Source organism: Chiloscyllium plagiosum, unplaced genomic scaffold (assembly GCF_037043375.1).
Source record: "Chiloscyllium plagiosum isolate Xiang-an unplaced genomic scaffold, Cpla_swu_hap1 HiC_scaffold_42, whole genome shotgun sequence".
Classification (NCBI taxonomy): Eukaryota; Metazoa; Chordata; class Chondrichthyes; order Orectolobiformes; family Hemiscylliidae; genus Chiloscyllium; species Chiloscyllium plagiosum.
Window position 1 is genome coordinate 12,499,144 of NW_028270180.1, and position 24,599 is coordinate 12,523,742.

Consider the following 24,599-nt stretch of genomic DNA (forward strand, 5'->3'; position numbering starts at 1 on the left):
ACATACCGACACACACCACACACACACATCCACACACACACCACACGCACACACATTCACACACACACACCACACACACACATCCACACAGACACACCACATACACACACATCCCCACACACACCACACACAAACATATACACATACACACACACCACATACACACACACATCCACACACACACATCCACACACACACACCACACAGAAACACACACACACAAACACACACACTTTGTAGAGAGGCTTCTTCTCATGCACAAAAGCAAAAGATACTCCTTTCGGCCAAGGGTCTGAGAATAAAGCATGAAATTGGATACAGATGCACAGAATGCTGGAGAAATTCAGCAAGTCTGACAGCATCTTTGGAGAGAGGAGAAAGTGAGGACTACAGACGCTACAGAGTCAGACTCGAAAACGGTGGCGCTGGAAAAGTACAGCATGTCAGGCAGCATCCGGGGAATGTCCTGATGAAGGGTTTATGCTCGAAACGTCAACTCCCCTGCTGTATTTCTTTCTCAACATCTGTGGAGAGAGAAAAATGAAGTTAACATTTCTAGTCCAGCATGACTTATTCAGAACTTCAGGAGTTCTATTGGACATTTGGTGTCTAATCCGACCCTTTCTCAGAACTTCAGAGGAAGACACAAACGTTAACTCTGTTTCTCACTCCGCATGAGCTGCCAGACCTGCTGAGTTTCTGCAGCGTATTGTGTGTCTGTTTCCGGCCACTGCAGTATTTTGTTTTTATGTGACAGAATTTGGTGACTGCTCATGGTCCAGTGTTTCCTATCAACAAAATCAAATTGCTGATCATTGTCAAGGGTGATGGAAGATCTTCAGCTTGAATTGAAAGTGGGCTGGATCTGAATCTTTGGAAAGAGTTCAGCTTTGCAGGATTTATACATTAGTCAGTGGTACTGATGTTTAACAGATCCCAGAAACGTCTGCTGAGAGAGGGAGTTGGGGGGAGTGTTCCTTACGTACGTCTGTAAAACAATGTGTCAGGAAAGGGGTGTTGGTACTGTCTTAGATAGAGGCCTCTTCAAAACCAGGTTTTCCAGCATTCATAGACTATAAACCTAAACTCCCTAAAAGCTTTGCTGAACTTCTTTCTAAAAAGTTACTTGACCTTCAGCAAACAGTAGGTGAACCATATTGTAAGTGTTGCGTTAATTTAAGATTAGATTCCCCTACAGTGTGGAAACAGGTCCTTCAGCCCAACAAGTCCACACCGACCCTCTGAAGAGTAACCCACCCAGACCCATTTCCCTCTGACTAATGCACCTAACACTATGGGCAATTTAGCACGGCCAATCCACCTGACCTGCACATCTTTGGACCGTGGAAGGAAACCCACGCAGACACTGGGAGAATGTGCAACGAAGAAATCATTTAAATGTCCAAACGGTTCCATATGATCCAGCTTTGTCACAGTGACCTCGAATACGAATGTGCATCCCCCAACAGCTGCACCACACAAAATGCGCGTAAAAATGTTTGTGTCAGAAGTATGGCAACGTCAACCCAGGGGAGCTGAGGCTGCCTTAAGATTTCCCTTTTAACCTCCAGTATTTAGTGCAGTTGTGTCTTGCCTGAAATGCTGGCACATCCCCACTAGATGGTGCTCAGGTCACTGCTCTCCCAGATGCAGTGAAATGTTGCCCTGTCCAACCCAACCTCATGATAACAGGGAAACTCCTACCTTGAGACTAAACTGGAGTGTGAGATGCAGGGAATAATGTCTGTGTTCAACAAGACTGTTTGTTTTGTCTTATATTTCAATGTTTGCTCATTTAAAACCATTGCCAAGGTACGTTTGGTTTCTAATTTATGCATAACCTGTGTTTTTTTGATTTCTTGAATACTTGTCCTTATTGAGTTTAAGCATTAGACATCAGGGTAGTGGAGCATTAGTTTGTATGTGTGTCAGTATGTATACTGTGTCGATTTACTTCAGGTACTTTCACTTACAGTATCAGGCAGTATGAGTCACTGGGAAATAAAGCAATTCTGGCTATAATTGCAAGAACAGGACAGGCAAAGAAAGTTGGTAAATTGGTAGTTTTTTTTGTATTCATTGATGGGATAAGGGCATCACTGGCCAGGCCAGCATTTATTGCCCAGAGGGCATTTAAGGGTCAACTGCATTGCTGTGGGCCCAGACCTTGCCGGGTAAGGATGGCAGTTTCTTTCCTTGAAGGGCATTAGTGAACCAGGTGGGTTTTTTTATGACAATCAATTCATGTTTATTGTTAGACTGTTATTTCCAGATTTTTGATTGGTTTCAAACTCCACCAGCTGCCATGGCAGGATTTGAAACCAGGTCCCCAGACCATTACCTGGGGTTAATAGTTCAGTGATAATACCACTAGGCCATCACCTCTCCACTCTGCAGGACTCTTCAATTTGATGCAAGCATCTCTAAATGAGTTACTTTAGTCATGCAGCCTGAATACTGAATCTTGCTGAATCCTGATCTCCCAGTTCCCCTCTCAATGCTCACTGACATGGGCACCCAAATGGCAACACCTGTATTTTAAAATGCCCTCCTTCGATCCTAAACCCCTCAATAGTTTTATGCTTTCTTGTCACCATCTGCCATTCCAGATTTATTTGTGGATACCTCTGGGCCACTCCAATTGTTTCACATCTCTGATTTCCGTTTCTCCATCCCATACTTTCAGCTGAATCGCTTCGTTTCTCTCTCCCCTTTTCGAAGCTCCTAAACCTCTTTCTTTTCCCCTTTATTAATTTGTTTCTTTATTCGATCAGGGTGTCACTGGCTAGGCAGGACTTATTGCCCATCTCTAATTGCCCAGAGGGCAGTTAAGAGTCAGCCATATTGCTGTGTGTCTGGAGTCACATGTAGGTCAGACCAGGTAAGGATGACAGTTTCCTTCCCTAAAGGGGGTTATTGAACCAGATGGGTTTTTCCAATACTTGACACTGGATTCATGGTCATCATTAGATTCTTAAATCCGGATATTAATTAAGTTTAAATTCCATCTTTTTGCCATGGTGGGATTCAAACCCAGGTGCCCAGAGCATTACTTGGGTCTCTGAATTAACAGTCCAGCAATAATACCACTAGGCCATCGCCTCCCTAATACTGACCAAGACGTTGATTTTTTTATCCTAGTATCACCAATGTGGGGTAACAGCACGGGTTGTCTACACTATGAGACAGCAAGCTCTTACTAATCTCATGATGTTAGCTGGCTCCTGACATTTCAACCGGTGGGAGATAGAAAATATCAGTCAATGATGGTGCTGCGGGAGGGAAAATAATGGGCCCTTCGGCCCAACAAGTCCACATCAACCCTCCGAAGAGTAACCCACCCGGACCCATTTCCCTCTGATTAATGCACCTAACACTATGGGCAATTTAGCATGGCCAACTCACCTAACCTGCACATATTTGGACTGTGGGAGGAAACCCACGCAGACACAGGGAGGATGTGCAAGCTCCACACAGACAGTCGTCCGAGGCTGGAATCGAACCTGGGGCCCAGTTGCTGTGAGGCAGCAGTGCAAACCACTGAGCCACTAATCAGAAGTAAATGCCAATTTGTATAGGCTTTGTTCCAAATAGAGCTGAGGCCGTTGTAGTAGTTTCCCTATCTCTGAGCTGGAAAGCTTACCTGTTCAAGTCCTACCTATTCCAAAGGAGGCAGGTTGATTAAAAATATCAACAGGAACCTGATGTGATCGAGTTGATAGATAGATGTGATTCACATCTGTACCACAAGAGGGGGCAGTTGTTCCGATGAAGTCACATAAACTTGACAATGCAAGTTGTCTGTGGAGATTGATGTCTTTTAAAAAGGATTATTTTGTCCAGTGCAAAATAGTGTGCAGAAAAATAATGCCCAAGTTCATCAAACTTGAGAGATGATTTGATTTTAAGGATAAAACAATATCAAATCTCCAGGTCATAACTTGCCAAATCAAAATGGCATTCTGATATACTTTTAAACTGGATGAATATTTTCACGTCATGAAGCATAGGAATAAATAAATTTGCAACTTTAAAGGAAAACTATAGTCAGTGTTTCCATGTCAGATTTCAACTCAGCTGATTTGATCTTGAGGCTGCCTGTGGGATCTTGCTGTGTAGCAACATGTCCTACTTCAGAATGGCTATGAGGTGCAATCATTCCTTTGTCCTCAGGAACAGCGCTGCTCTTTCTAAAAGGTAAAGAGAGGACCCTTCCATCTTGCAAAGCCCACCTGAACAGAACAGCAGCCAGGAAGATCTTGAGGGAGGCTATTTGTGGGGGGGAAAAGATTCAGATGTCCAATTATTAACTGAGACAGTTTACCTTCCTTTGAAAAAACGAACAGGAAATGACATCACCCACCTTCAGAAACGAAGACTTACAAATAGAGAGGCGGGACATACCACCAGCGCTTCACCAGAGGCTTTCACTGATGATGTTATCTAGTCATGATGACAAAACATCTGAAAACAAGCCTTCCAGCTCAGCGAGCTAACTTACATACTTATCACCAACCTGAGCTACAAATCTTCTCAAAAAGCACTAACTGTTAATGTCCAAGAATTAAACAAAGCAAGTACAACTAACAATACCATATTTTGCAAAAATGTTCTTCAAGCCCCATTGTTCAATATTACCCACTTCACCCTTTATTACATAAACAAAGACTCCCAATGGATTGCAAACCCTTTAAGTGTGTTCAGTCACCCTCCTAAACCAAATACTTCCACTTTTTAAAACTTCAATCCCCAGACTAAAACGTATTCTTAAAATGAAGAAATCATCAAGTTAGACATTTGTGGTCAAACCAGTTAGTATTTAGACTTCAGCTCCAATGTTAAAGAGACACTGACCTATTTTGTTATCTTATTTATAAAAACCCATTTCAAGCTTTGATTGGGACATTATGCCTTTGATTGTTGTATTGAAGGCAGTGCGTTTATCAGCTCATGTAAGAGGATTAAAAGATCCTTCATTATTGTAAGGTCCCTTTAACATTCCAAATTCCTCTGCTTCATTGAAGTTATTTGATTTTTCATCCCCCCCAAGTTTATGCGGGGGATAACATCCATTTAGTAACAGCATAATGCAACTGACCAAACCTTTGCAGGGTGCGTGCTGTCTCCTATATTTGTTGAAGTTTATAGCAATTTGATGAGTGCAATAATACTTTCTGTCATGAAGGAAAATGTGATTCGGTAAGGTCATGAAAGTTTTCCTTTGTAGCACCACATTTTTGCTCAGAGTGGACATAGGGTGAAATCATAAAATGGGCCAGAGAGTGTTAAAAAGTTGTTTGGGAAACTGCACACTGCTGGCGTCACACTGTGATCATTTAATTAACTGGGAGTAAGAGACCGAATGTTCATATGTCCCTTCCATACTGTACTAAAGCAACTAAATGGAAAGTTACTTCCCAGAGAAACACAGTTGGTATCGAGTCTCGCTTATTGTCTGTTTCTTGTGGAGACTTACAACTCACTCTCAGTCTGACACCAGGCATAGTGCAGTGTGATTTACAACAAACTGTTCCTGAATTACTTTAGCAACCCTTTCAGAAGTTCCAAGTTTGGAAAGTCACTGCCCAGTAAGCTCTACCAAATAGACCCCAAGTTCATAGACAAAAACAGAAATTGCTGGAAAAGTTCAATAGGTCCGACAGCATCTGTGAGAGAAATCAGAGTTAGCATTTCGGGTCTGGTGACCCTTCCTCAGAATTCCAGTTCCTAGTTCTGAGGAAGGCTCGCTCAACCTGAAATGTTAACTGCTTTCTCTCTCCACAGATGCTGCCAGACCTGCAGAATCTTTCCAGAAACTTCTTTACAGCATCAGCAGTTCTTCCAGTTTCCATTCCCAAATTGATAGACTGGTTACAGCTCAGGAGGAGACCTTCATTAGGTTGCTGGCTAAATCTGGAAAACAGCAGCAAAATACAGGAATGAGTGATTAACACGCCTTTAGGGGTAGTTATTGTTCGTGCAGACTCAATGGGCCAAAGGGCCTTTTCTACACTTTGTGAATCTATGACTCTCAATAACCGAAAGAATTGCATTTTCACAATCTCAGGCTATTGCAATGCACTGCACGTCCAAATTAAGTATTTATCAATGCAGCCCAGTGACTCAGTGGTTGGCACTTCGACCTCACAGCGTCAGGGACCCGAGTTTGATTCCACCCTCAGGCGACTGTGTGGAGTACGCACATTCTCCGCATGTCTGCGTGGATTTCTTCCCAGTGCTCCGGTTTCCTCCCACAGTCCAAGGATGTGCAGGTTAGGTGGATTGGCCATGCTAAGTTGTCCCAGAGTGTCCAGGGATGTGTAGGCTAAGTGGATTAACTATGGGAAATGCAGGGTTATAGGGTAGGGTGGGATACTTTTTGGAGGTGCGGTGTGGACTCAATGGGCTGAACCGCCTGCTTCTACACTGTAGGGGCTCTGTGTGCTTCAGTGCTGGAAACACAATGCCAGCCCTATAGGGACAAACATAGTGAAGTGGTAATGTCACTAAATCCAGAATACCAAATAACACTATCAGGGTCATGGGTGCAGATCTCACCATTGTAGTTGTTGGAATTTAATCTCAATTATATATTTTGGAATTAGGAGTTTTTCTTGGTCACAATGACCAGACAACCTTGGATGAGTATTGCAAAAACCCAACAGGTTGACTTTCGTGAAGAAAATTTTCTATCCTTACCTGGTCTGGCCTACATTTGACTCCTGACAGTGGTCGAGTCTTAAATGTCATAGGAAATGGTACAACAAGCCACTCAATGCAAGGGATGGATTAAAATGCTGATTTTGTCCACATGCCAGGAAAGGATAAAGTAAGTGTGTGCGCATGGCAACGTTCCTCCAAACAGCCATCAGGTCGTGACCAGACAATTCTGTTTTTATATGGCGCCGTTAGTTGAGATTACAAAAGGGAGAACTCCTCAGTATCTCTCATGTCCACCCAAGATGGGAGAAAGGTAATACACTCAGAGTAAAGTTCAGGCTTAACTTGTGTGCCCAGGTCACTGGGGCAAGATTTGAACCCTCAACCTTCCAAAACAAGAACACAGCTGGCAGGATGAGGGCAAGTTCTCCATAACGGGGTGCATTGGTGATTTAAGTGATGGAGTCAGAAATGGACTTATTCACTCAGTGACTCAATATTAGCTGTTTTAAACATTCCAAAGTTTGAGTTTGAGAGTCACAGTTTAATCAAAAAAAACAGGAGAGGTGGGGAGTGGTGAACACATGAATGATTATAAAGTAGTTTATTAAAAACCAATGGTTTCATAATGATGGTTATAAAGTTGATTATTAAAAACCAGCAGTTTAATAATGATGATTTTAATGCAGTTTATTAAACAGTGGCAGTTTAGTAATGAAGCATGGGCTAAATAGACTGGAAAAAGGTACAACTTTGTAACTGGTAATGGCAGCTTCCTGCTCTCCACCCAGAGTGTTAGGGGACTTTCCCCTCACTCAGTCTTCCTCATTCTTCTCTGGTCTTCCTCGCTCTGAGTAAACTAGCCAAATCCCTCACCTCCCCCCCTCCCCGCCCCCGACATTCCTGGGAGTTCCACACCAATCACTTGTCCCAGATGGATGAGGAGCTACCTTGCCCAGGCGCGCTGTCCACCTCAAGGCAAACTTGCAGCTTATTTGCACGTGACGCTATTGTTAGCTTTTGCCAGACACTTGTTGAGATTTCCCCCTGGCCATCCTCACCCACTGGCTGCCAAGAAGTGTTTTTTGGATCAAATGAGGAGGAGAGGGAACAGGAATTACCTGCTATCAAGTGAAACCATACAAAAATACTAGGAGAAAGTGAGGGCTGCAGATGCTGGAGATCAGAGCTGAAAAATGTGTTGCTGGAAAAGCGCAGCAGGTCAGGCAGCATCCAAGGAGCAGGAACAGGATTCCTGAAGAAGGGCTTATGCCCGAAACGTCGATTCTCCTGTTCCTTTGATGCTGCCTGACCTGCTGCGCTTTTCCAGCAACACAATTATACAAAAATACTCCCAAAACCTACTTACAACCTACTTCCATGATAAGTGAAAGTAGCAGCAAATGGATTCTTTAACCTGATCCCTTGTAATCAGATCCAAGTCTGTGCCATTAGATACTTGTGTTCGAATAAGGTAACACTCCAAGTGAAGTTTCCCCTCCTTCCCTTTTCTTTTAATGCAAAGGTCAAATTCTGCCCTGGTAACTATTAAACCACATAATAAGGTGGGAATAAATGGTTTCGTTTTCTCATCGAACACAAAAGAAAAGGCCAAATCAAAGTTGTCACTGGCAGAGAACTGGGACCACATAGATATCAATGAGTTCTCATGACAATGGAACTAAAATGAGGTTCTGTATTTGTTCAGATAATCCAACACAGTCAAAGGTCGTAAGGAATAGGAACAGGAGTCGGCTGGTTTACCCCTCTGCCATTCAAGAGCAAACATTTTAGCATTGTTGCTAAGAAGCCATTGACGATGTTTGTTTTATTGTACCCTTCTTATGCTTTCCTTTCCATAAAACCCAATTAACAAAAGGGCGAATGGTATATCTACAATGCACACAGGTGATCTCATCTATTGACACTGCTGATTGAAGTTGTGAAAATGAGATTGAATATGATGCTACACCAGCCCTCTGTAATGACCCAAGAAAACCGAGTGCTTCAGTACTTGGTTCCATTGCAACAAATTGGCATCCTGGGTTGGGGTTACTATTTGGGCAGTGCTTGCTAAGTCTTGACTCCCACTCAAACCGTGGAGAGATGACTGGCTGGCTACAGGTGGCTTATGTTGCTTGTTACAAGCCAGCCGACTGCAGCAGTCCCGGTAATGCCTGAAGCTGACTGAAGGAGGCTGTTATACTCATGGCTATCCCCTGACCTGACAGCCAGGGACTGGGTCCTGGGATCAGACCTCTCGAACATACCTGTCAGGACTGTAACAAAGCTTTCAGGTGCCTTTAGTGAGTCGCAATCCAGTGAGTTGTTGTGTGATCTTTAACTTTTCATAAAATCCGGTAAGGTTCAACACAGTATGAGGCTGTTTAGCCCATCATATATCTGCCAGTTCTAACACCACATCACAGCTGTCTTATTTTACCCATTCCTCTTCTCAATACACTTACCAAATGTCTTCTTGAACATGATGGATTTAGCTTTACTAGGTTAGTGCATTCCTTACATGTGTAACTTTTTGTCTACAAAATAATTGTCTACTGTTCAGCTTTAGTTTTAAGCCTAAATTTACACTTTTAAAAATCATTTAGAGGATGCAATGATCTTTTAAATCAAATAACCCCATTTAACCTTTTGTGTTGCAATGAAATTAATCATTAGTGTTTTAATGTCTCTCTATATTCTATCGACTTTGGAAGTCCAATATCGCCTCTTTTTCCAAAATCTCTAATGACCTCCTGTATTAGGCCTAAGAATAATTACATTCCAAAGTGGCCACTTTCGTGTAAATGATTAATGTCCAGGTGTTTTACCATTCATTTTCTTTAATAGCTGCTAAATTGTGTTATCTTGCATTCAACACTAAGATAGAATCTGGACAGTGTGGAAGCAAGCTGTTCAGCCCATCAAGTCCATGATGACCCTCTAAAGAGCATCCCACCCAGATCCATCCCTGTAACCCTGTACACTATGGGCAATTTAGCATGGCTAAAGCACAACTTTGGACTGTGGGAGGAAACCAGAGCAACCAGAGGAAATGCAAGTAGATACATGGAGAATATAGGAACTCCACACAGCCACCCAAGGGTGGAATTGAACCTGGGTCCCCGGTGTTGTGAGGCAGCCATGCTAACTGCTGAGCCACCATGCCGTTCCTAAAGATTCCTGTAACTTTAATATAATGGCACCAGTTGTTTAAGAGGAGATGGTCCAACATAATGCTGCAAATTTCAGTAAAATTCCTAACCGCATGGAACGTACTGTTCAATAAAATTGAATTGATGTAGCCACTTGAGAGCAGAAACTCTAAATTCAATTAATTCAAATGCAATAGTTTCTCCATGATACAGCAGAATGGTTTTCAAATAAGAACAGTGTGTTAAATTGATGCTGGTAATCATTGCAGCAGTGCAAGGTAGCTCTCCAATGCTGCACTCAAATACCTATTCTTCACATGAATGCATTAACTGAGTCTTCACAGTCCACTTGTCCAACACCTTCTAATAAGGGATTCATGAAAAGTAATCAGAAATGGGACACTTGACTGTATTGTGTTTTGCTTCCTTAGACCGAGCACATTCCTTGTGCTATGCATTAGTATGCAGATCATTAATTAAATCTGGGACCTCCCCAGCATTCACTAGTCAGTGCCAAGCCACGTAGTGCATTTACTGATGAAGAATTGCATAGGAGCAGGTATTCTTAAAACTAAGCGCAGTCGCCTGAGGAATTGAGTTCAGTCTGGACAAATGGATAGGATCACAGTGCACGTATCTAATTGTCCTGTGCAAAGAGGAACAAAAGGGTGCGATTCCAAGGTCAAGAGGGTAGAAATCTATTAAAAAGAGACAGATTCATTGGACTCAATTTCCCATTCTGAAAATAGCTTTGATTTTTTTTAAGAAAATAACTGGTTTACGTGGCAAAATCTGCTGCAAAGCATGTAATGCTTTCACGAAAAAAAAACCTTTAGGTTTTACGGTATCCTCCTCCTCATTTGCCAGTGCCAGTGTTCAAAAAGTGTTAACCAATTTGTCCCACTCTGCCCAGCAATTTATCCTTTCAAATACATATCCAATTCTCTTGAAATTTATTATTAAATTTGCTTCCGCAGACCATTCAGATAATAATAACTTGCTGTGTAGAAAATAATTCCCATCCTTTCCCCTCTGTCCCTTTTGCCAAATCATTGTAAATCTCTGTGTCCTCTGGTTACTGTCACTCCTGCAAGTGAAAGCAATTACTCCCTTTTTTTGCCCAGTCAGACTCCTTACAATTTCAAGCATATCTCGAACCTCCCCTCAACACAGTGGTTAGCGCTGCTGCCTCACAGCACCAGGGTCCTGGGTTCAATCCCAGACTTGGGTGACTGTCTGTGTGGAGTTTGTACATTCTCCCCGTGTCTGCGTGGGTTGCTCCGGTTTCTTCCCACAACCCAAAGATGTGCAGGTCAGATGAATTGGCCACGCTAAATTGCCCATACTGTTAGCTGCATTAGCCGGAGGCAAATGGGTCTGGGTGGGTTGCTGTTTGGAGGGTCGGTGTGGACCTGTTGGGCTGAAGGGCCTGTTTCCATACTGTAGGGAATCTAATCAAAAATTCTATGCTGCAGAAGAACAATCCCTGTTTCATCACTTTCTTCATATGAGTAAAGTACTCATCCCCATTAGCATCCAGAGGAATGTATTGTACACCTTCTCCAAGGTCCTGAAATCATAGAAACATAGATAATAGGAGGCCATTCAGCCCCTCATATCAGCTTCAATATTGAATATGGTCTTGGCTGATCATCCAACTCAGTATTCTGTTCCCACTTTCTCCTCAAAACCATTTGATCCCTTTAGAATTAAGAACTACATTCCTTAAAATGTATTAGCCAGAACTGGACACAACATTCCAAGTGAGGCTTAAGTGCTGAAGTAATTACTTGGAGATGTAAGATGTTGTGGCAATTAAGTAAAGCTCTGGTACAGTCCTGAGGGTCAGTCAAGTGTTGAACCCAATGATGTAATAATGCCCTTTGAGCACATTATTAGCTTGTTCTGTTGTGTAAGTTCTGTTGTTGCGCCCTGTTGAATGTCTTTTTTTGTTGTTGAAACAGTTTTGTACAACCAAGATAAAATGCTTTGTTAGCATAGAAAGAAAGACTAGAGAGAAAAGACATTTTAAAAAAAAAATACAAAGTCAAGATAACAGGATTGCTCTACATCTCCAAACATTTTTTCTTCTTTTACAACTAACCACAACCAAACCAGGCAGGGCCTAATCATAGCTCCAGATGACCACAAGTCATTCTCAAACTCTGTGATGTAACCTAGCAACTCTAACAGTCATGGGGGAGACATGTCCCGACCCGTAAGTTGCCCGTTTGCAGTGAAGGTGTCATTTGATGACGTCACGTGACAGACTGTCGCTGCGTTGCATGACGTGGGGTCACGTTTTTTATTTGCAGTTGTGACGTGCGTGAATATTATTGCCCATGGTACCGTTAGTAGTCGTTGTAAGTAAACCTGGAGTGCTGATTGGTCTACCTTGACCAGATCGTGACCTTTGACCTTTTTGCTGTTGTAGTGTGAGTTACGTGTTGTGGTGCCTTCTTACATGTGTAATATATTCTTGAGAAAAAAAATGGATATACAGTTGGCTTTATTCCTGCAATCTCCTTGCTATTTCACCACTGGTTATGAGTATCTATGTGAGCAAGTGATGCCTTTTTCATGTCTCCATTTTTAATGATTATCTACAAAAGTAGCAAAGAAATTCAGGGACCTTTTTCACTTGAGTCATAACAGAGTACCTGATGTTCATGCATTTCCAGTATTATCGCATATCATCCCATTACATCAAAATCCTTTTGAAAAAATGTGACACAAAATTGCCAGTATGCTTCTCTATCACAAAATCCCATTGGATCATCAGAGCATTTTCGCTCCATTTCAAGTCAAAAGTGATGCTATTAAGTGAACAATATAAGTCACTAATATATGTATATATATAAAATTATCATTACTCAGGGTTTGGGATTTAAGCCATGCTAATATCCAATCATGTTTGATATGTCCCTGTACTTCCTGTTTCTGTAGTGTTTTTAACCAGGTTAAAATGGCGGAGTGGGAGACTTCAAAAAAAGTACTCACTGGGAGAAACGCATCTTGTCTGCTTCCATCCTGAGGTTCACTCAAACTTGGGCCTCAGGCAGTGTCAGCCTATTGTCACTGAGATAAGGACACCCATCAATTGGCCTGAGATGCTCCACACCAATTCCACAAACAAACAGTTGGGTGGAGGAGTAGGGCGGTGAGGAAGAAGAGGCCAGGAGGGATGGAGGGGCTCAGTGAGGAAGAGAGAATGGTCAAAGAGAAAGAAGGGGATTGAAATAACTCCGCTGATATCCCACCAGCAAGTCACCCTTTATTTACATATGGAGAGTCCTTGACACTGATCCAGCTCCCTCAAGTGAAAAGGATATCTGACCCTCCTGTTTATATAGAGTCATAGAGATGTACAGCACGGAGACAGACCCTTCGGTCCAACCCGTCCATGCCGACCAGATATCCCAACCCAATCTAGTCCCACCTGCCAGCATCCGGCCCATATCCCTCCAAACTTATCAGCCAGGGGCTCCCTGATTGAAAATTAACAGCACCAATCAGGGAATATATATTCTATGAGGTGTTATGGACCAGGCCAGATCCCCTCAAAACATTTCAATGAGGTAGCCCAGACCCTAACTTTGCTCATTGTTTTAAGCAGATCTAAGGTGGATATTCCAGGAGAAATGCTGCTGGTCAAACCACTTAGTTTCAAACAAAACAGCATTTATTTACAAGGTTACCAAATGAAACACAAACAAGAGAGACCAGAATATAGAATAACTTAACCTTTCCGCAAACCCAGCAAATTTTCCCAGCTTAATGATGCCGTAACAAATACTTGCAACACTTCAAATAAACACCCGTTTGGCACAAAAGGTAAAATCAAACACAGGGTCTTAAAGGAGAGAAGTCAGAGAGTGTCAGCCTGGACCTGTTTCTTTGGGTCCAGTAGCTTTTACAACAAGGAGAAAGTGAGGTCTGCAGACGCTGGAGATCAAAGCTGAAACTTTATTGCTGGAACAGCACAGCAGGTCAGGCAGCATCTAGGGAACAGAAGATTCGACGTTTCGGGCACATGCCCTTCTTCCTCTCCTGAAGAAGGGCATGTGCCCGAAACGTCGAATCTTCTGTTCCCTAGATGCTGCCTGACCTGCTGTGCTGTTCCAGCAATAAAGTTTCAGCTTTTACAACAAGCCAAACCAGAGAAGAGCTGAGCTGGGAGAACTGACCACTCCCCTTTCAGTGTACAAGCAACATTTTTTAAAACATAAAAGCCTTTTGCCTGAGGCAGTGTCTGTTAGCTGTAATCAAATTGGCTCTAAGACCTATCAAAACCTGGACTTTTTGGAATCTGTCTTTTACAAGCTCACTGAAAAAAAAAGCCAAGGACAACATAACCTTGTTAAAGGACAGAGGTCTACTTGCCTGACCTCATTACATTCACAATATAGGCAATGGGAAAGGAGTGCAATTGAGATAGAGCAACAAGCAGCTGGAAAGGAACGTCAGGACTTATTTGCTTCCCTCGGGATTTACATTCAGTGGTAAAATATTTTTTAGCATAAAACCCATAAATCAGTTCAGATTCTTGAAGAATTAGCCTGCCTTTAGACCAGTCCCATCTCTTCCCGGAGTCCACATCCACACTATAAAAGACATCTGCTAAAGAAATTGTTACAGAGTTTAATGCGCAGAAATAAAACCCCTCAGGCACTAAAATGCTTCAATACTTAGAATTTTCATCCAAAAACCCTAAGACTGGCCCTCAATTCTGGCTCGTCTCTCCTTCCATTCAAAATTAAATTGAATAAAGCATGTCCATCCCCAACTTAGAAATTTACTTAATGTCCCTGCTCAAAACATTTAGCAGGATGTGAGGACTGCAGATGCTGCAGATCAGAGTCAATGGATGTGGTTCTGGAAACGCACAGCAGGTCAGACAGCATCGTACCCGAAACATTGATTCTCCTCCTGCTCAAAACGTTTGATTGTTTTTTATTCCTCTCCTAAATATTTCAATATATTTGATCTAAATTGATTTCTCCTGCAAGATCATGCTGTAACATAGCACAGAAATAAAGCTTCTGGTGGGATATAGTCATCAAAACTGTGCAGGAGAAAGTGAGGACTGCAGATGCTGGAGATCAGAGCTGAAAATGTGTTGCTGGAAAAGTGCAGCAGGTCAGGCAGCATCCAAGGAGCAGGAGAATCGACGTTTCTGAAGGAATTCCTGAAGAAGGGCTCATGCCCGAAATGTCAATTCTCCTGCTCCTTGGATCAAAACTGTGCAGTCAGGACTCTTGTGATACAATGGTAGGGTCCCTACCAGGAGACAGGTTCAGTACCCACCTACTCCAGACATGTGCAATAACGTCTCTGAACCAGTTGATCAGAAAAGATTAAAAAATTGTGAAGGTGGAAGAAAATGTTGCAATTTTCCTTTGCTTTAACTTAAGACCCTCTTCACAATTGCCCCTGGCACGCTACAAAACCTTGTGCAAAGCAATATTCCCACAATTGCATTCCCCCTTCAACCCGGGAGAGTCCATTAAGCTTAACATAAACTTCAACAAGAGTTGAAGAGTGCAAGGCGTGAGTGAGAGCAGCAGGGTTTAACAGGCCAAGGGTTGCATACTGCAAGGCAATTTTGTGTTACCTCATTTACTGTAGCTCATTGTAGCTCTGCGAAGATCGCAAAGCAAATGAAAAGGGTCCTCCGATGGATATTGGTGTTGCTGTGGGGTTGCCAGTCGTGATTGTGTTTCATTTCTGGTATCAGAAAAAGCTGCAGTGTTTGCGTTCAATGGAGACTAAAATGAGCATGATTGTTATTTCTATCCCAGCATGCATAAGTGCCAGCATATGAACCACTTAATTTGTTCTGTTTTGTTCATTTTAAATTTATCTTTGGTGAAAATTGTTAATTGAAGAAGCTTGGATGTCTCTGTAACCCTCAGGTACAGTGGATCCTTGAGATTGGATGAGTAGCTAAGCTGGTATTCAGTGGCAAAGCCAGACCGGTTGACATTTGAACATCCTATTCCTTCAGATTTTGTCATTCCATTTGCTACATGTGTAGCCCCATGTTAGAATTCACAATGGACAATCAATGCACATAACAAATATACTGAAGCATTCATATTCCCACCATCCCCACCACTCTCATGGCTTTAATTAGAAACATTCCGAACTGAATCCTAAGAGTGATATTCTGCACAAAGACAATGAAGTAGACACCCATTTAAGCTTTCTGTAATGTCAATCTAGTAAACATTGAGGAATGTGGCACCTTGTTTCCTTGCGCTTCAGGGATACCTAGTTTCTGTGAGCTAACTGGCACAGGACAGGAAGATCTGGCATTGGTCATTTGGCAAGATGACTCCTCTCAGCTGTGTTGGGAAATGGGCCCTTTAGTTGGCATCTGTGCCTTCAAACAGGCCATGTAGCAGAGTTGGAAGAGGGAATTAAAATTGATAAGGGCTGCTGCTTCTGAAGGCTAGGCAAAAGTGGGTACTGCAGATGCTGGCGATTAGAGTCAAGATTAGAGTGGTGCTGCAAAAGCACAGCATGTCAGGCAGCATCTGAGGAGCAGGAAAAAAAAATCAATGTTTCGGGCAAAAGCCCTTCATCAGGAATCTGAAAGCTGCCAGTTTGCCCCATTGGTATGTCAGTTGATGTCCACACACTTCCCAAAAGCAAATCAGCCAATGCCTCTCATTATCACGAATCATATTGGAAGAATGTCACTTTTGGGAGAAGAAATGAAGGAATGGGGAAGGTAGATTTGTAGCTGGAATACATCGAGGTCAGCAGAGTCATGTGATAGATATCCACACCCATGAGGCTGTGTGGACTGTGTGCTGTTTGTGTGTTGTAATCTGTCCATTGTAATCACACAAAACTATTTATCAATCCAGCTGGGATGAAATAAATCATAGGGTTGATCACAGAGCTCACAGCAAGATTTGCTCTTTTCTGGTCAGAATTTTCAAAACAATAGCACATTGTACAAGAATTTAGAAGGTAAAAGGGAAGGTGGAATTTAAAGAGTGATTAAATGTGTGGGTCTGTGCCAAAGGTGTGCAGTGCTTGGGGTGGGGGGAGGGGACAGGCTCAGAGAGAATGGTATTCATCACATCAGTTTAGGAAAAATACTGAGAGTGTAATTGGGAAGGGGAACATGATAGATGCAGTAGGATACGAGATTTCTTCAATTGAAAACTGAATAAAAATAGCTATTTTCTGAACATGTACACTCTTGCATTTAAATGTCACCTTCATTATTCAACCATTCCACCATTAGATCTATGAATACAACAGTATTCCAGTCTTCACATTTTCATGATTCAATCCCTTACATTAAGCACCTTCTGTCGACTTTTTATTTCTTGAAAATCTGTTGCATCCCATTCAGATTACTTTTCTCAGACATCCTCTAGCGTACGGCAAAAGTCCTTCAGATATCACAAATGTAGCTCACCGGTTAGCACTCTGGCCATTAAGAATGTCATCACTCTTATAAACTTCATTCAAACAGGCAACCTGTTGGGCAGCTCCATTCTTAGTTATCTCTACTGCTTTAGGAGAGCTCCAAGTGTCAGCTCCCCCCTGTTTCCTGATTGCCGTACTTGATGGGAACACAATTACTTTAGCACTCACTTGATGGGAACACAGATACTTCATAACTCAGGTGAGGTCGTGTTTAAGGAAGCCCAGTTAGCTCAATAAGCTTTTCAGTGAATTATGAGACACAATTATTCGACGCCAGTTATGTTAGAGGTGGTCAGAAAGCATAAGGGGATGATTCCCTGAGCAGGGGGACAAGGGAAATGTTAAGGTCACGATGAAATGAGGCTCAGCTGTCCACTCATTGCCCTTTTGGCTGTCATTTTTCACCTAATCTATTCCTGGGGTCAACATAAATGTCCTACCTAAACTTGTGGACCTTGTTCCTGTGAATGCAGATTATTGTCATGAGTGAAACCAGTGATAAGACAGGGATGGTTGTCTGTCGGTTGTCTATCTGTGTTGAAACAATGCAAGTGCCACAGGAGTCAGTCACAGTCATTTTCAAAGGGATCAGCTACTGGCAGAGAAAATCAGGCAGTTAGGTGAATTTTGCTTTTCTTCCGAGGTTGAAGGTCATGTCAGGCACCAGTTGAAATTCCCAAAATCCGGTCCCAGCAGATGAGGCATCTTACTGGGGCTGCAGTTTGGTAAAGTGTCATAATAGGTCAAAATTGGCTTTGAGAACTGAAACGTTACACAGAAAGGAAATGCCATTCAGCCCATCTAATCTATTGCATCAGACTCTGTTCATGATGGAATTTTAAGCTACATTGAGTCATAGAGCCACACAGCACCGAAACAGACCCTTCAACCCAATACATGTATGCTGACCAAGTTTCAGAAACTGAACTAGTCCCATATCTCTCCAAACCTTACCATGTACCTGCCCAAATGTCTTTTAAATGTTGGAATTATACCCGCCTCTGCCACTTCCTCTGGCAGCTTGTTCCAGATACGCACGACCCTCTGTATGAAACAGTAGCCCCTCATGTCTCTTCTAAATCTTTTCTTTCTCACCTTTAACCTATGCCATCCAGTTTTGAACTCCCCTACTCTGGGGAAAAGAGCTTGGCTATCCACTCTATCTATGCTCCTCATGATTGTTTAATCCTCTCTGTAGTTGCCCCCAAGCCTTCTATGATCCAGGGAAAAGCATCCCGGCCTATCCAGTCTCTTCCCATAACTTGAAAATCAATTATCCCTTACTTCACAGAACACTGATTTTCATCCACAATTTCCATAATTATAAAGTAAATAAAGAAACACTGTAAATTTCTGTATTCCCCTTCTCAGTAACGTCTCAAAGGCCAGTTTGACCTCAAAACAACTCTTTCTGAGGAAATGTTTGTTTAAAAAAACCTTAACCTGTGGAGAGAGAAAAGGTTTCTCCATCTTTTATTTTCTTTAACTTTGTGAAACTTGTGAGTCATTCTATGCCCTAGCTACCTGAGTTTTAACAAAATTCTGAAATCGTTCTCAAGAACTTGAGGATTTCTGGTAGTCATTGAAAGGTTTAGTTACACATTAAACACCTTTTTGTCTTTAGTTTGTTTTGTTTACCTCTCAGAACTCTGCCAACAAAGAGTATGTTTTGCCACAAATCCATCGTGAACTCATTGTTTATCCCAATGCCCGGCTTGGTGTTTGAAGTATCCCATTCTTTTAGATTTTGCAGTCCTCTCATAGATCAAAGGAATTAGCTTGGAGTCACCTGTGATTATATTTAAATGCTCGCTATGAATCATGTATAGTCACAACATGATATCCTAACTCAATGGATTGAGTCGAGGAGTTGGGAGGTCATGTTACAGCTGTACAGGAACTTTCGTTAGGCTACTTTTGGAATATTGCATTCAATTCTGGTCCCCTGCTATAGCAAAGATGTTGTTAAACTTGAAAGGGTGCAGAAAAGATTTACAGGGATGTTGCTGGGGCTATTTTCCCTGGAGCATTAGAGATTGATGGGTGACCTTTTGAGGTTTATAAAATCATGAGGGGGCCGGGATAGGGGGACTTGCCGAAATCTTTTTCCAAAGGTAGGGGAGTCCAAAACTCGAGGACATGGGTTTAAGGTGAGAGGGGAAAGATTTAAAAGGGACCTAAGGGCAACTTTGTCAACAGAGGGTGGTGCATGTATGGAACAAGCTGCCAGAAAAAGTCATAGAAGCTGTTACAATTACAGTATTTAAAAGGCATCAGAATGAGTATATGAATAGGAAGGGTTTAGGAGGCTATTGGCCAAGTGCTGGCAAATGGGAAGAGACTAATTTAGAATATCTCGCTGGCATGGATGAGGTGCATCAAAGGGTCTCTTTCCGTGCTGTACAATTCGATGACTCTTTACAACATCTCAGTACCAACAAGGAAACTGATATACTGGAGTGACAGTATTTGTTCTTGATTTTGCTGTTGCCAGGGTCAAATAAAGGGATCTCCGTGTTGTGTCTGAGTTAGAAAGATTTGCTACATACACTGGGAGCAAGAGAAAAAGGGAAAAGTCCCATTTTTCTTTCACAGAAAGTCCTTCCATTTCTGACATTCACCAATCATTAATGAGGCATTTAACACTGTAGGGAGATGGTGAAAATTCATGATGGCACATTTAAAACATTCATTTTGGATAATTGTAGGGTCTGGCTTTGCCACTGAATTGTTTGATATTGCCAGTTACTGTTTTCCTGTTTTATTAATTCACCGTATTTCTCTTTTCTGTCCATCTCTCTTTCTCTGTCTCTCTCTCTCTCTTTCTCTCTCAGGATGGAAGCATCACCGCATTCAGTGATTCTTTGTCACAATTACAGTCTGAAAACTATGACTCTTTTATTTTGCTCTGTATCACTGTGGAAGACGACAGATTAGATTTCAAAAGGGGGAGACACTTCAGGAGCAACTGGGGGGGGAGGGGGGAGGGGGGGTGGGGGGGGAAACCAAAAATGGATGAAAGTTGGATGGAAACAAAAAAAAACAAAAACACAAAAAAAAGACGACAAAAAAAATCATATTCGCACTGGAACTATGATGAGGACGTTGTGACACACCACGACTGAATTAATCCACAAGTACTGAATAACTGTTTTTCAGAGGATTAAATGGTAAATACTGACTTTTAAGAAAAAAAAACCAAAGCCAGCTGGAAGAGTTTGTGTGCCTACAGCCAACACAACACATCCTTGCTTCTGAAACTGGAAGAATATTACGGAATAAAGGGACATTTCGAAAGCTGGCACAGGGATATAAAAGTTCTACTACTGTAAAGTCATATCATTCCTTAGATGATTAGGGACCAAAGGACCAAACTTTTTTTAAATCTTATCTTATAGTTGTAAGTAAAAACAAAAAAGATCATAACATTTCATGGTGATTTAGGGAAAAATACTTGCATACAAGAAACGGCTTCATAGGATTTAAGAGTCATTTTAGAAACACTTAAGTAATTTGGGAGGCACTCAGACAGTGGAGAGACAATCGATTCTGCAAATATATGGGAGCGGAACATTCATTTTATATTACTGAAGAGCTGGCTCATGAGCTATGTCCTTATATACAGTAGCTGATGAGATATTGAAACTATCACCATTAAAGCACTAGCGGTTACTTGTAACATATAGAAACGCTGCTGTTGCTGTTCCCAGGTATTTATTTCAAACTATAAATACTAAATCTATTCATATTAAATCAGCCGAATGTTGACTGACATTTCGTTTCTCAGGCAATGAAGTGATTGTGTTGCTCTGGAGTTATATGACCTTGTTACCACTGTTGCTAGGACCAAACTTGAGGTGATGTTCTCACACACCATAAAAGGTACAAGAGTGAACTTGTCTTTTACAGCACCATCCATTGTTAAGGTGCCCTTAGCACATAACCGAAGGGTAACAAAGTGGAACTGTTGGCTTCGGTGATCGGTTTGAGGAGGGTGAAGTTTCAGCTTGTATAATTAAGTTAGCAATTCTCCCTGTATTGCTCGTTTCTTTTGCCTGCTTTAAGATAATAGCTAACCAGCAATGATGAATGAAGTAATTCTGTGCTTTGCATGCGTTGCCAATGAGTCCTGGCATATTGGTACAGTTCCCCAAACATGGCTTGACAGTACAATTCAGTCTACTCTCCAGCATTTGGTAAGTGTCTCCCAAGATGTACACCTCATAATGGGCTGTAGATGGCTGTACACTTCTCCCTGATTCATATCCATTGCCCTGACACTCCACCTATCAAATTGGTGATCATACTGCGTATTACATCTTAAATAGGACAGATATATCTTTAAATATTTAAAAAATCTCAAGACAAATTGTTGAACTAGTTGAATTAGCCGACTTCAACATTTATACCATTTCTATTATCTTTATTTAATCAGGAAGGATAAAATTGAGGCCCCTACAAAGTTCGGGATAAAGAGCAACTCAGATAATTGCTGTTCTTTTTTGATCTTAAGCTGAGAAATTCTATTCTTATTTCTTTCATGGGATGTGGCTTTGCTGACCTGACCAACATTTATCTCTTGATTCCCTTTGGAAGAGTAGTGGCAAGAGTAGGGTGAGAGAGGAAAGATTTAAAAGGGTCCTAAGGGGTAACTTTTTCACACAGAGGGTGATGCGTGTATGGAATGAGCTGCCAGAGAAAGTGCTGGAGGCTTGTACAATTACAGCATTTGTAAGGCATCTGGATGGGTATATGAATAAGAAAGGTTTAGAGGGATATGGGGCATGTGCTGGCAAATGGGATTAGATTAATTTAGGATATCTGGTCGGCTTAGATGTGTTGGACTAAAGAGTCTGTTTCCATGCTGGACAGCTCTATGACTCTATGACCTGCTTGAGCTGCTGCCGTATGTAAGGTAACGGAGTGGCCTTTCATCACGTACATAAATGTTTCAAAATAAGGTCTCTACATAGGGACAAATCAGATACCAACACTTTGAGTCATAGAGTCAGAGAGGTATAGATCCTTTGGTCCAACTCATCCATGCTGACCAGGCATCCCAACCCAATCTAGTCCCATGTTCCACAATTCACTACACTTAGCTGCAGACACTTTGAGGCAAGCGTGTACAGAGTGCACACATGCTCGGATCAGTTTCAGTGCTTACCTTTCCATTTTGTTTCCTTTGTTCGTTCAGGGAATGTGGGCATTGCTGGCTAAGTGCACAGGGAAATTTTGCATCCTGCAGCATATCTGCTAAGGGTATCAAATTCACCCACAACGCCCTTCCAAGATCCAACGTCATTCAGCATGGAAACAGATCCTTCAGCCCAACCCATCCATGGAGAGCAGGTTTCCTAAACTGAATGAGTCCAGTTTTCCTTCATTTGCCCCGTAACCCTCTAAACCTCTCCTATTCATTTACCTGTCCAAATAACTTTGCAATGTTGTAATTGTACCAGCCTCTACCACCTCCTCTGGCAGCTTGTACCATACATGCACCACCCTCTGTGTGAAAAAATTGGCTCTCAGGTCCGTTTTAAATCTGTCTTCTCTCACCTTAAACTTATGCCCTCTAGTTTTGGACTCCCCTAATCCAGGGAAAAGGCCTTGGTGATTCAGATTAGCAGATTATAATGAACTGATATTCTGATGTCTTATTATCATGTCTGTTTGGAAACATTTCAGTGGAATGGACAAAGCAATCCCTTATTGTCCATGATTGTATCCATGTTTGAACATGGTCAGCACTGTTCATCTCATTATTAATGGCTCCAGCATCACCACGTAGATGCTCTTCCCTTTTAACAAGACAGAAAGTCACTCCCAACAAAGTTAGTCAATGACTAGAAAAATGCACCAATTATCAAGGCAGTAAATTTGCAGATGCTGGGATCCAAATTAGACAAGCAGGAGGCTGGAGGAACGCAGCAAGTCCAGGCAGCATCTGGAGGTGGAGAAGTTGATGTTTCGGGTGTAACCCTTCTTCAGGCTTGCTGCAGTATCAGTTTAATTTCCCTGATCAAACCCTCCCTTGCCTGACAACAATGCTTAAACATAACAAATAGGTGAACATCTAATAATACAGATAAGTAATTTCAGTACACTTACGCAATATAGATCCATGGTATCAAAAATCAAAATTAATTTTTAAATCCTTGTCTTGCTTCAGTTTTTTTTTAATTTATGAGAAAGGACATACAACTCTGGCAAGTTAAAAGTGCCATTGTTAGAGAAATTTATGGATTACAAAGTTAAATATTCTTATATACAAACAGCAAATTGTCTAATTGTATTACCACCTTGTGCCTCAAGGCATTTACTTTTTGTGCCATTTTGTAAGTTTTTTTCTTGTGCCAAGTGAAAGAAGGGGAATGTAGTTCTTCCCAGCTTGGGACATGAACACATGTTGTTTGTTAACTTAGAAACGCCCCTAAGGTTAATGTTCACCTTTTACTGAGGAGTACAATTCAAATTCAATTGGACATATCTATCATTAGCTACCTATGCTATTCTTGGCATATTATTGGTGTAGGTAAGTACCAATAAGATGCTCCATGAGCAAAGCCCCTTTAAATATGTTGGGTTTTGATGTTGCATTATGATTTACACAGAACTCACCTTTCATTAGGTCCCACTTGGAGAATCACTGGAGAAACTCAGCAGGTCTGGCAACATTCGTGAAAGAAGAAGGGACCTGATACGTCAATTTGGATTGCTCTCCAAGGATGCTGCCAGACCTGCTGAGCTTTTCCAGCACTTTCTGTTTTGGTTTCTGATGTTCCAGAGTTATTCAATCACCACTAACATTAAAATAGGAAATACAAGACAAAAGAACTGCAGATATTGGAAATATTAAAATAGGAAGCCTTGAAGAGTTCACACACCCCATTTATTTATGCAACAAAGGAAAACCATTCCTTCTTAATTGATTTAAGGCAGCAGTTGTCTTTGGATTGAAACCATTTCGCACATTACTTGCTGTGAGATTGTGACGTAGCCCTGGGTAACCCAAGCCTTGCTGAAGAGCATTAACTACCTTCTTACATTATTGCCAACTGAAAGTAGTGGTCAATTGAGAAGGACCAACTGGTCCATTAAGTCTGTTCCACACTCATGATGGTCAGAAAACCCTACCTAGCCTCCCCACCAATCCCCAAAGTCTCAAACTGCCATGGTGGGACCTGAAATCAGGTTCTGTGGATTACCAGTAACAGATCAACTAGACGATATAATGTATCAAAACGCACTAACAAAATTACGGGCCTTCTAATTGTAATATAGAAGTTCTGATTGAACGCTCAGCAGTGTCCTTTCTTCTGAGCCAGAAGTTCT

General features: G+C 41.8%; 1 protein-coding gene across 10 annotated transcripts in view; it reads left to right on the top strand.

Moving 5' to 3' along the window:
• Positions 1-20,234, top strand: part of celf6 (CUGBP Elav-like family member 6) — an 867,956-nt gene extending 847,722 nt beyond the window's left edge. For 8 of the 10 annotated variants that reach the window (XM_043680223.2, XM_043680222.2, XM_043680221.2 and 5 more), the window contains one exon: positions 20,099-20,234. Coding sequence is in view for 1 of the 10 variants with exons in the window: in XM_043680229.2 (XP_043536164.1) it covers positions 20,099-20,124 (26 nt within the window). In the remaining 9 variants the exon portion in view is untranslated. Of the gene's footprint in view, positions 1-11,933; positions 12,034-20,098 lie in introns of all 10 variants that reach the window. The other 2 variants (XR_006309810.2, XM_043680229.2) reach the window with 2 other exon arrangements.
• Positions 20,235-24,599: the final 4,365 nt, after the last annotated feature.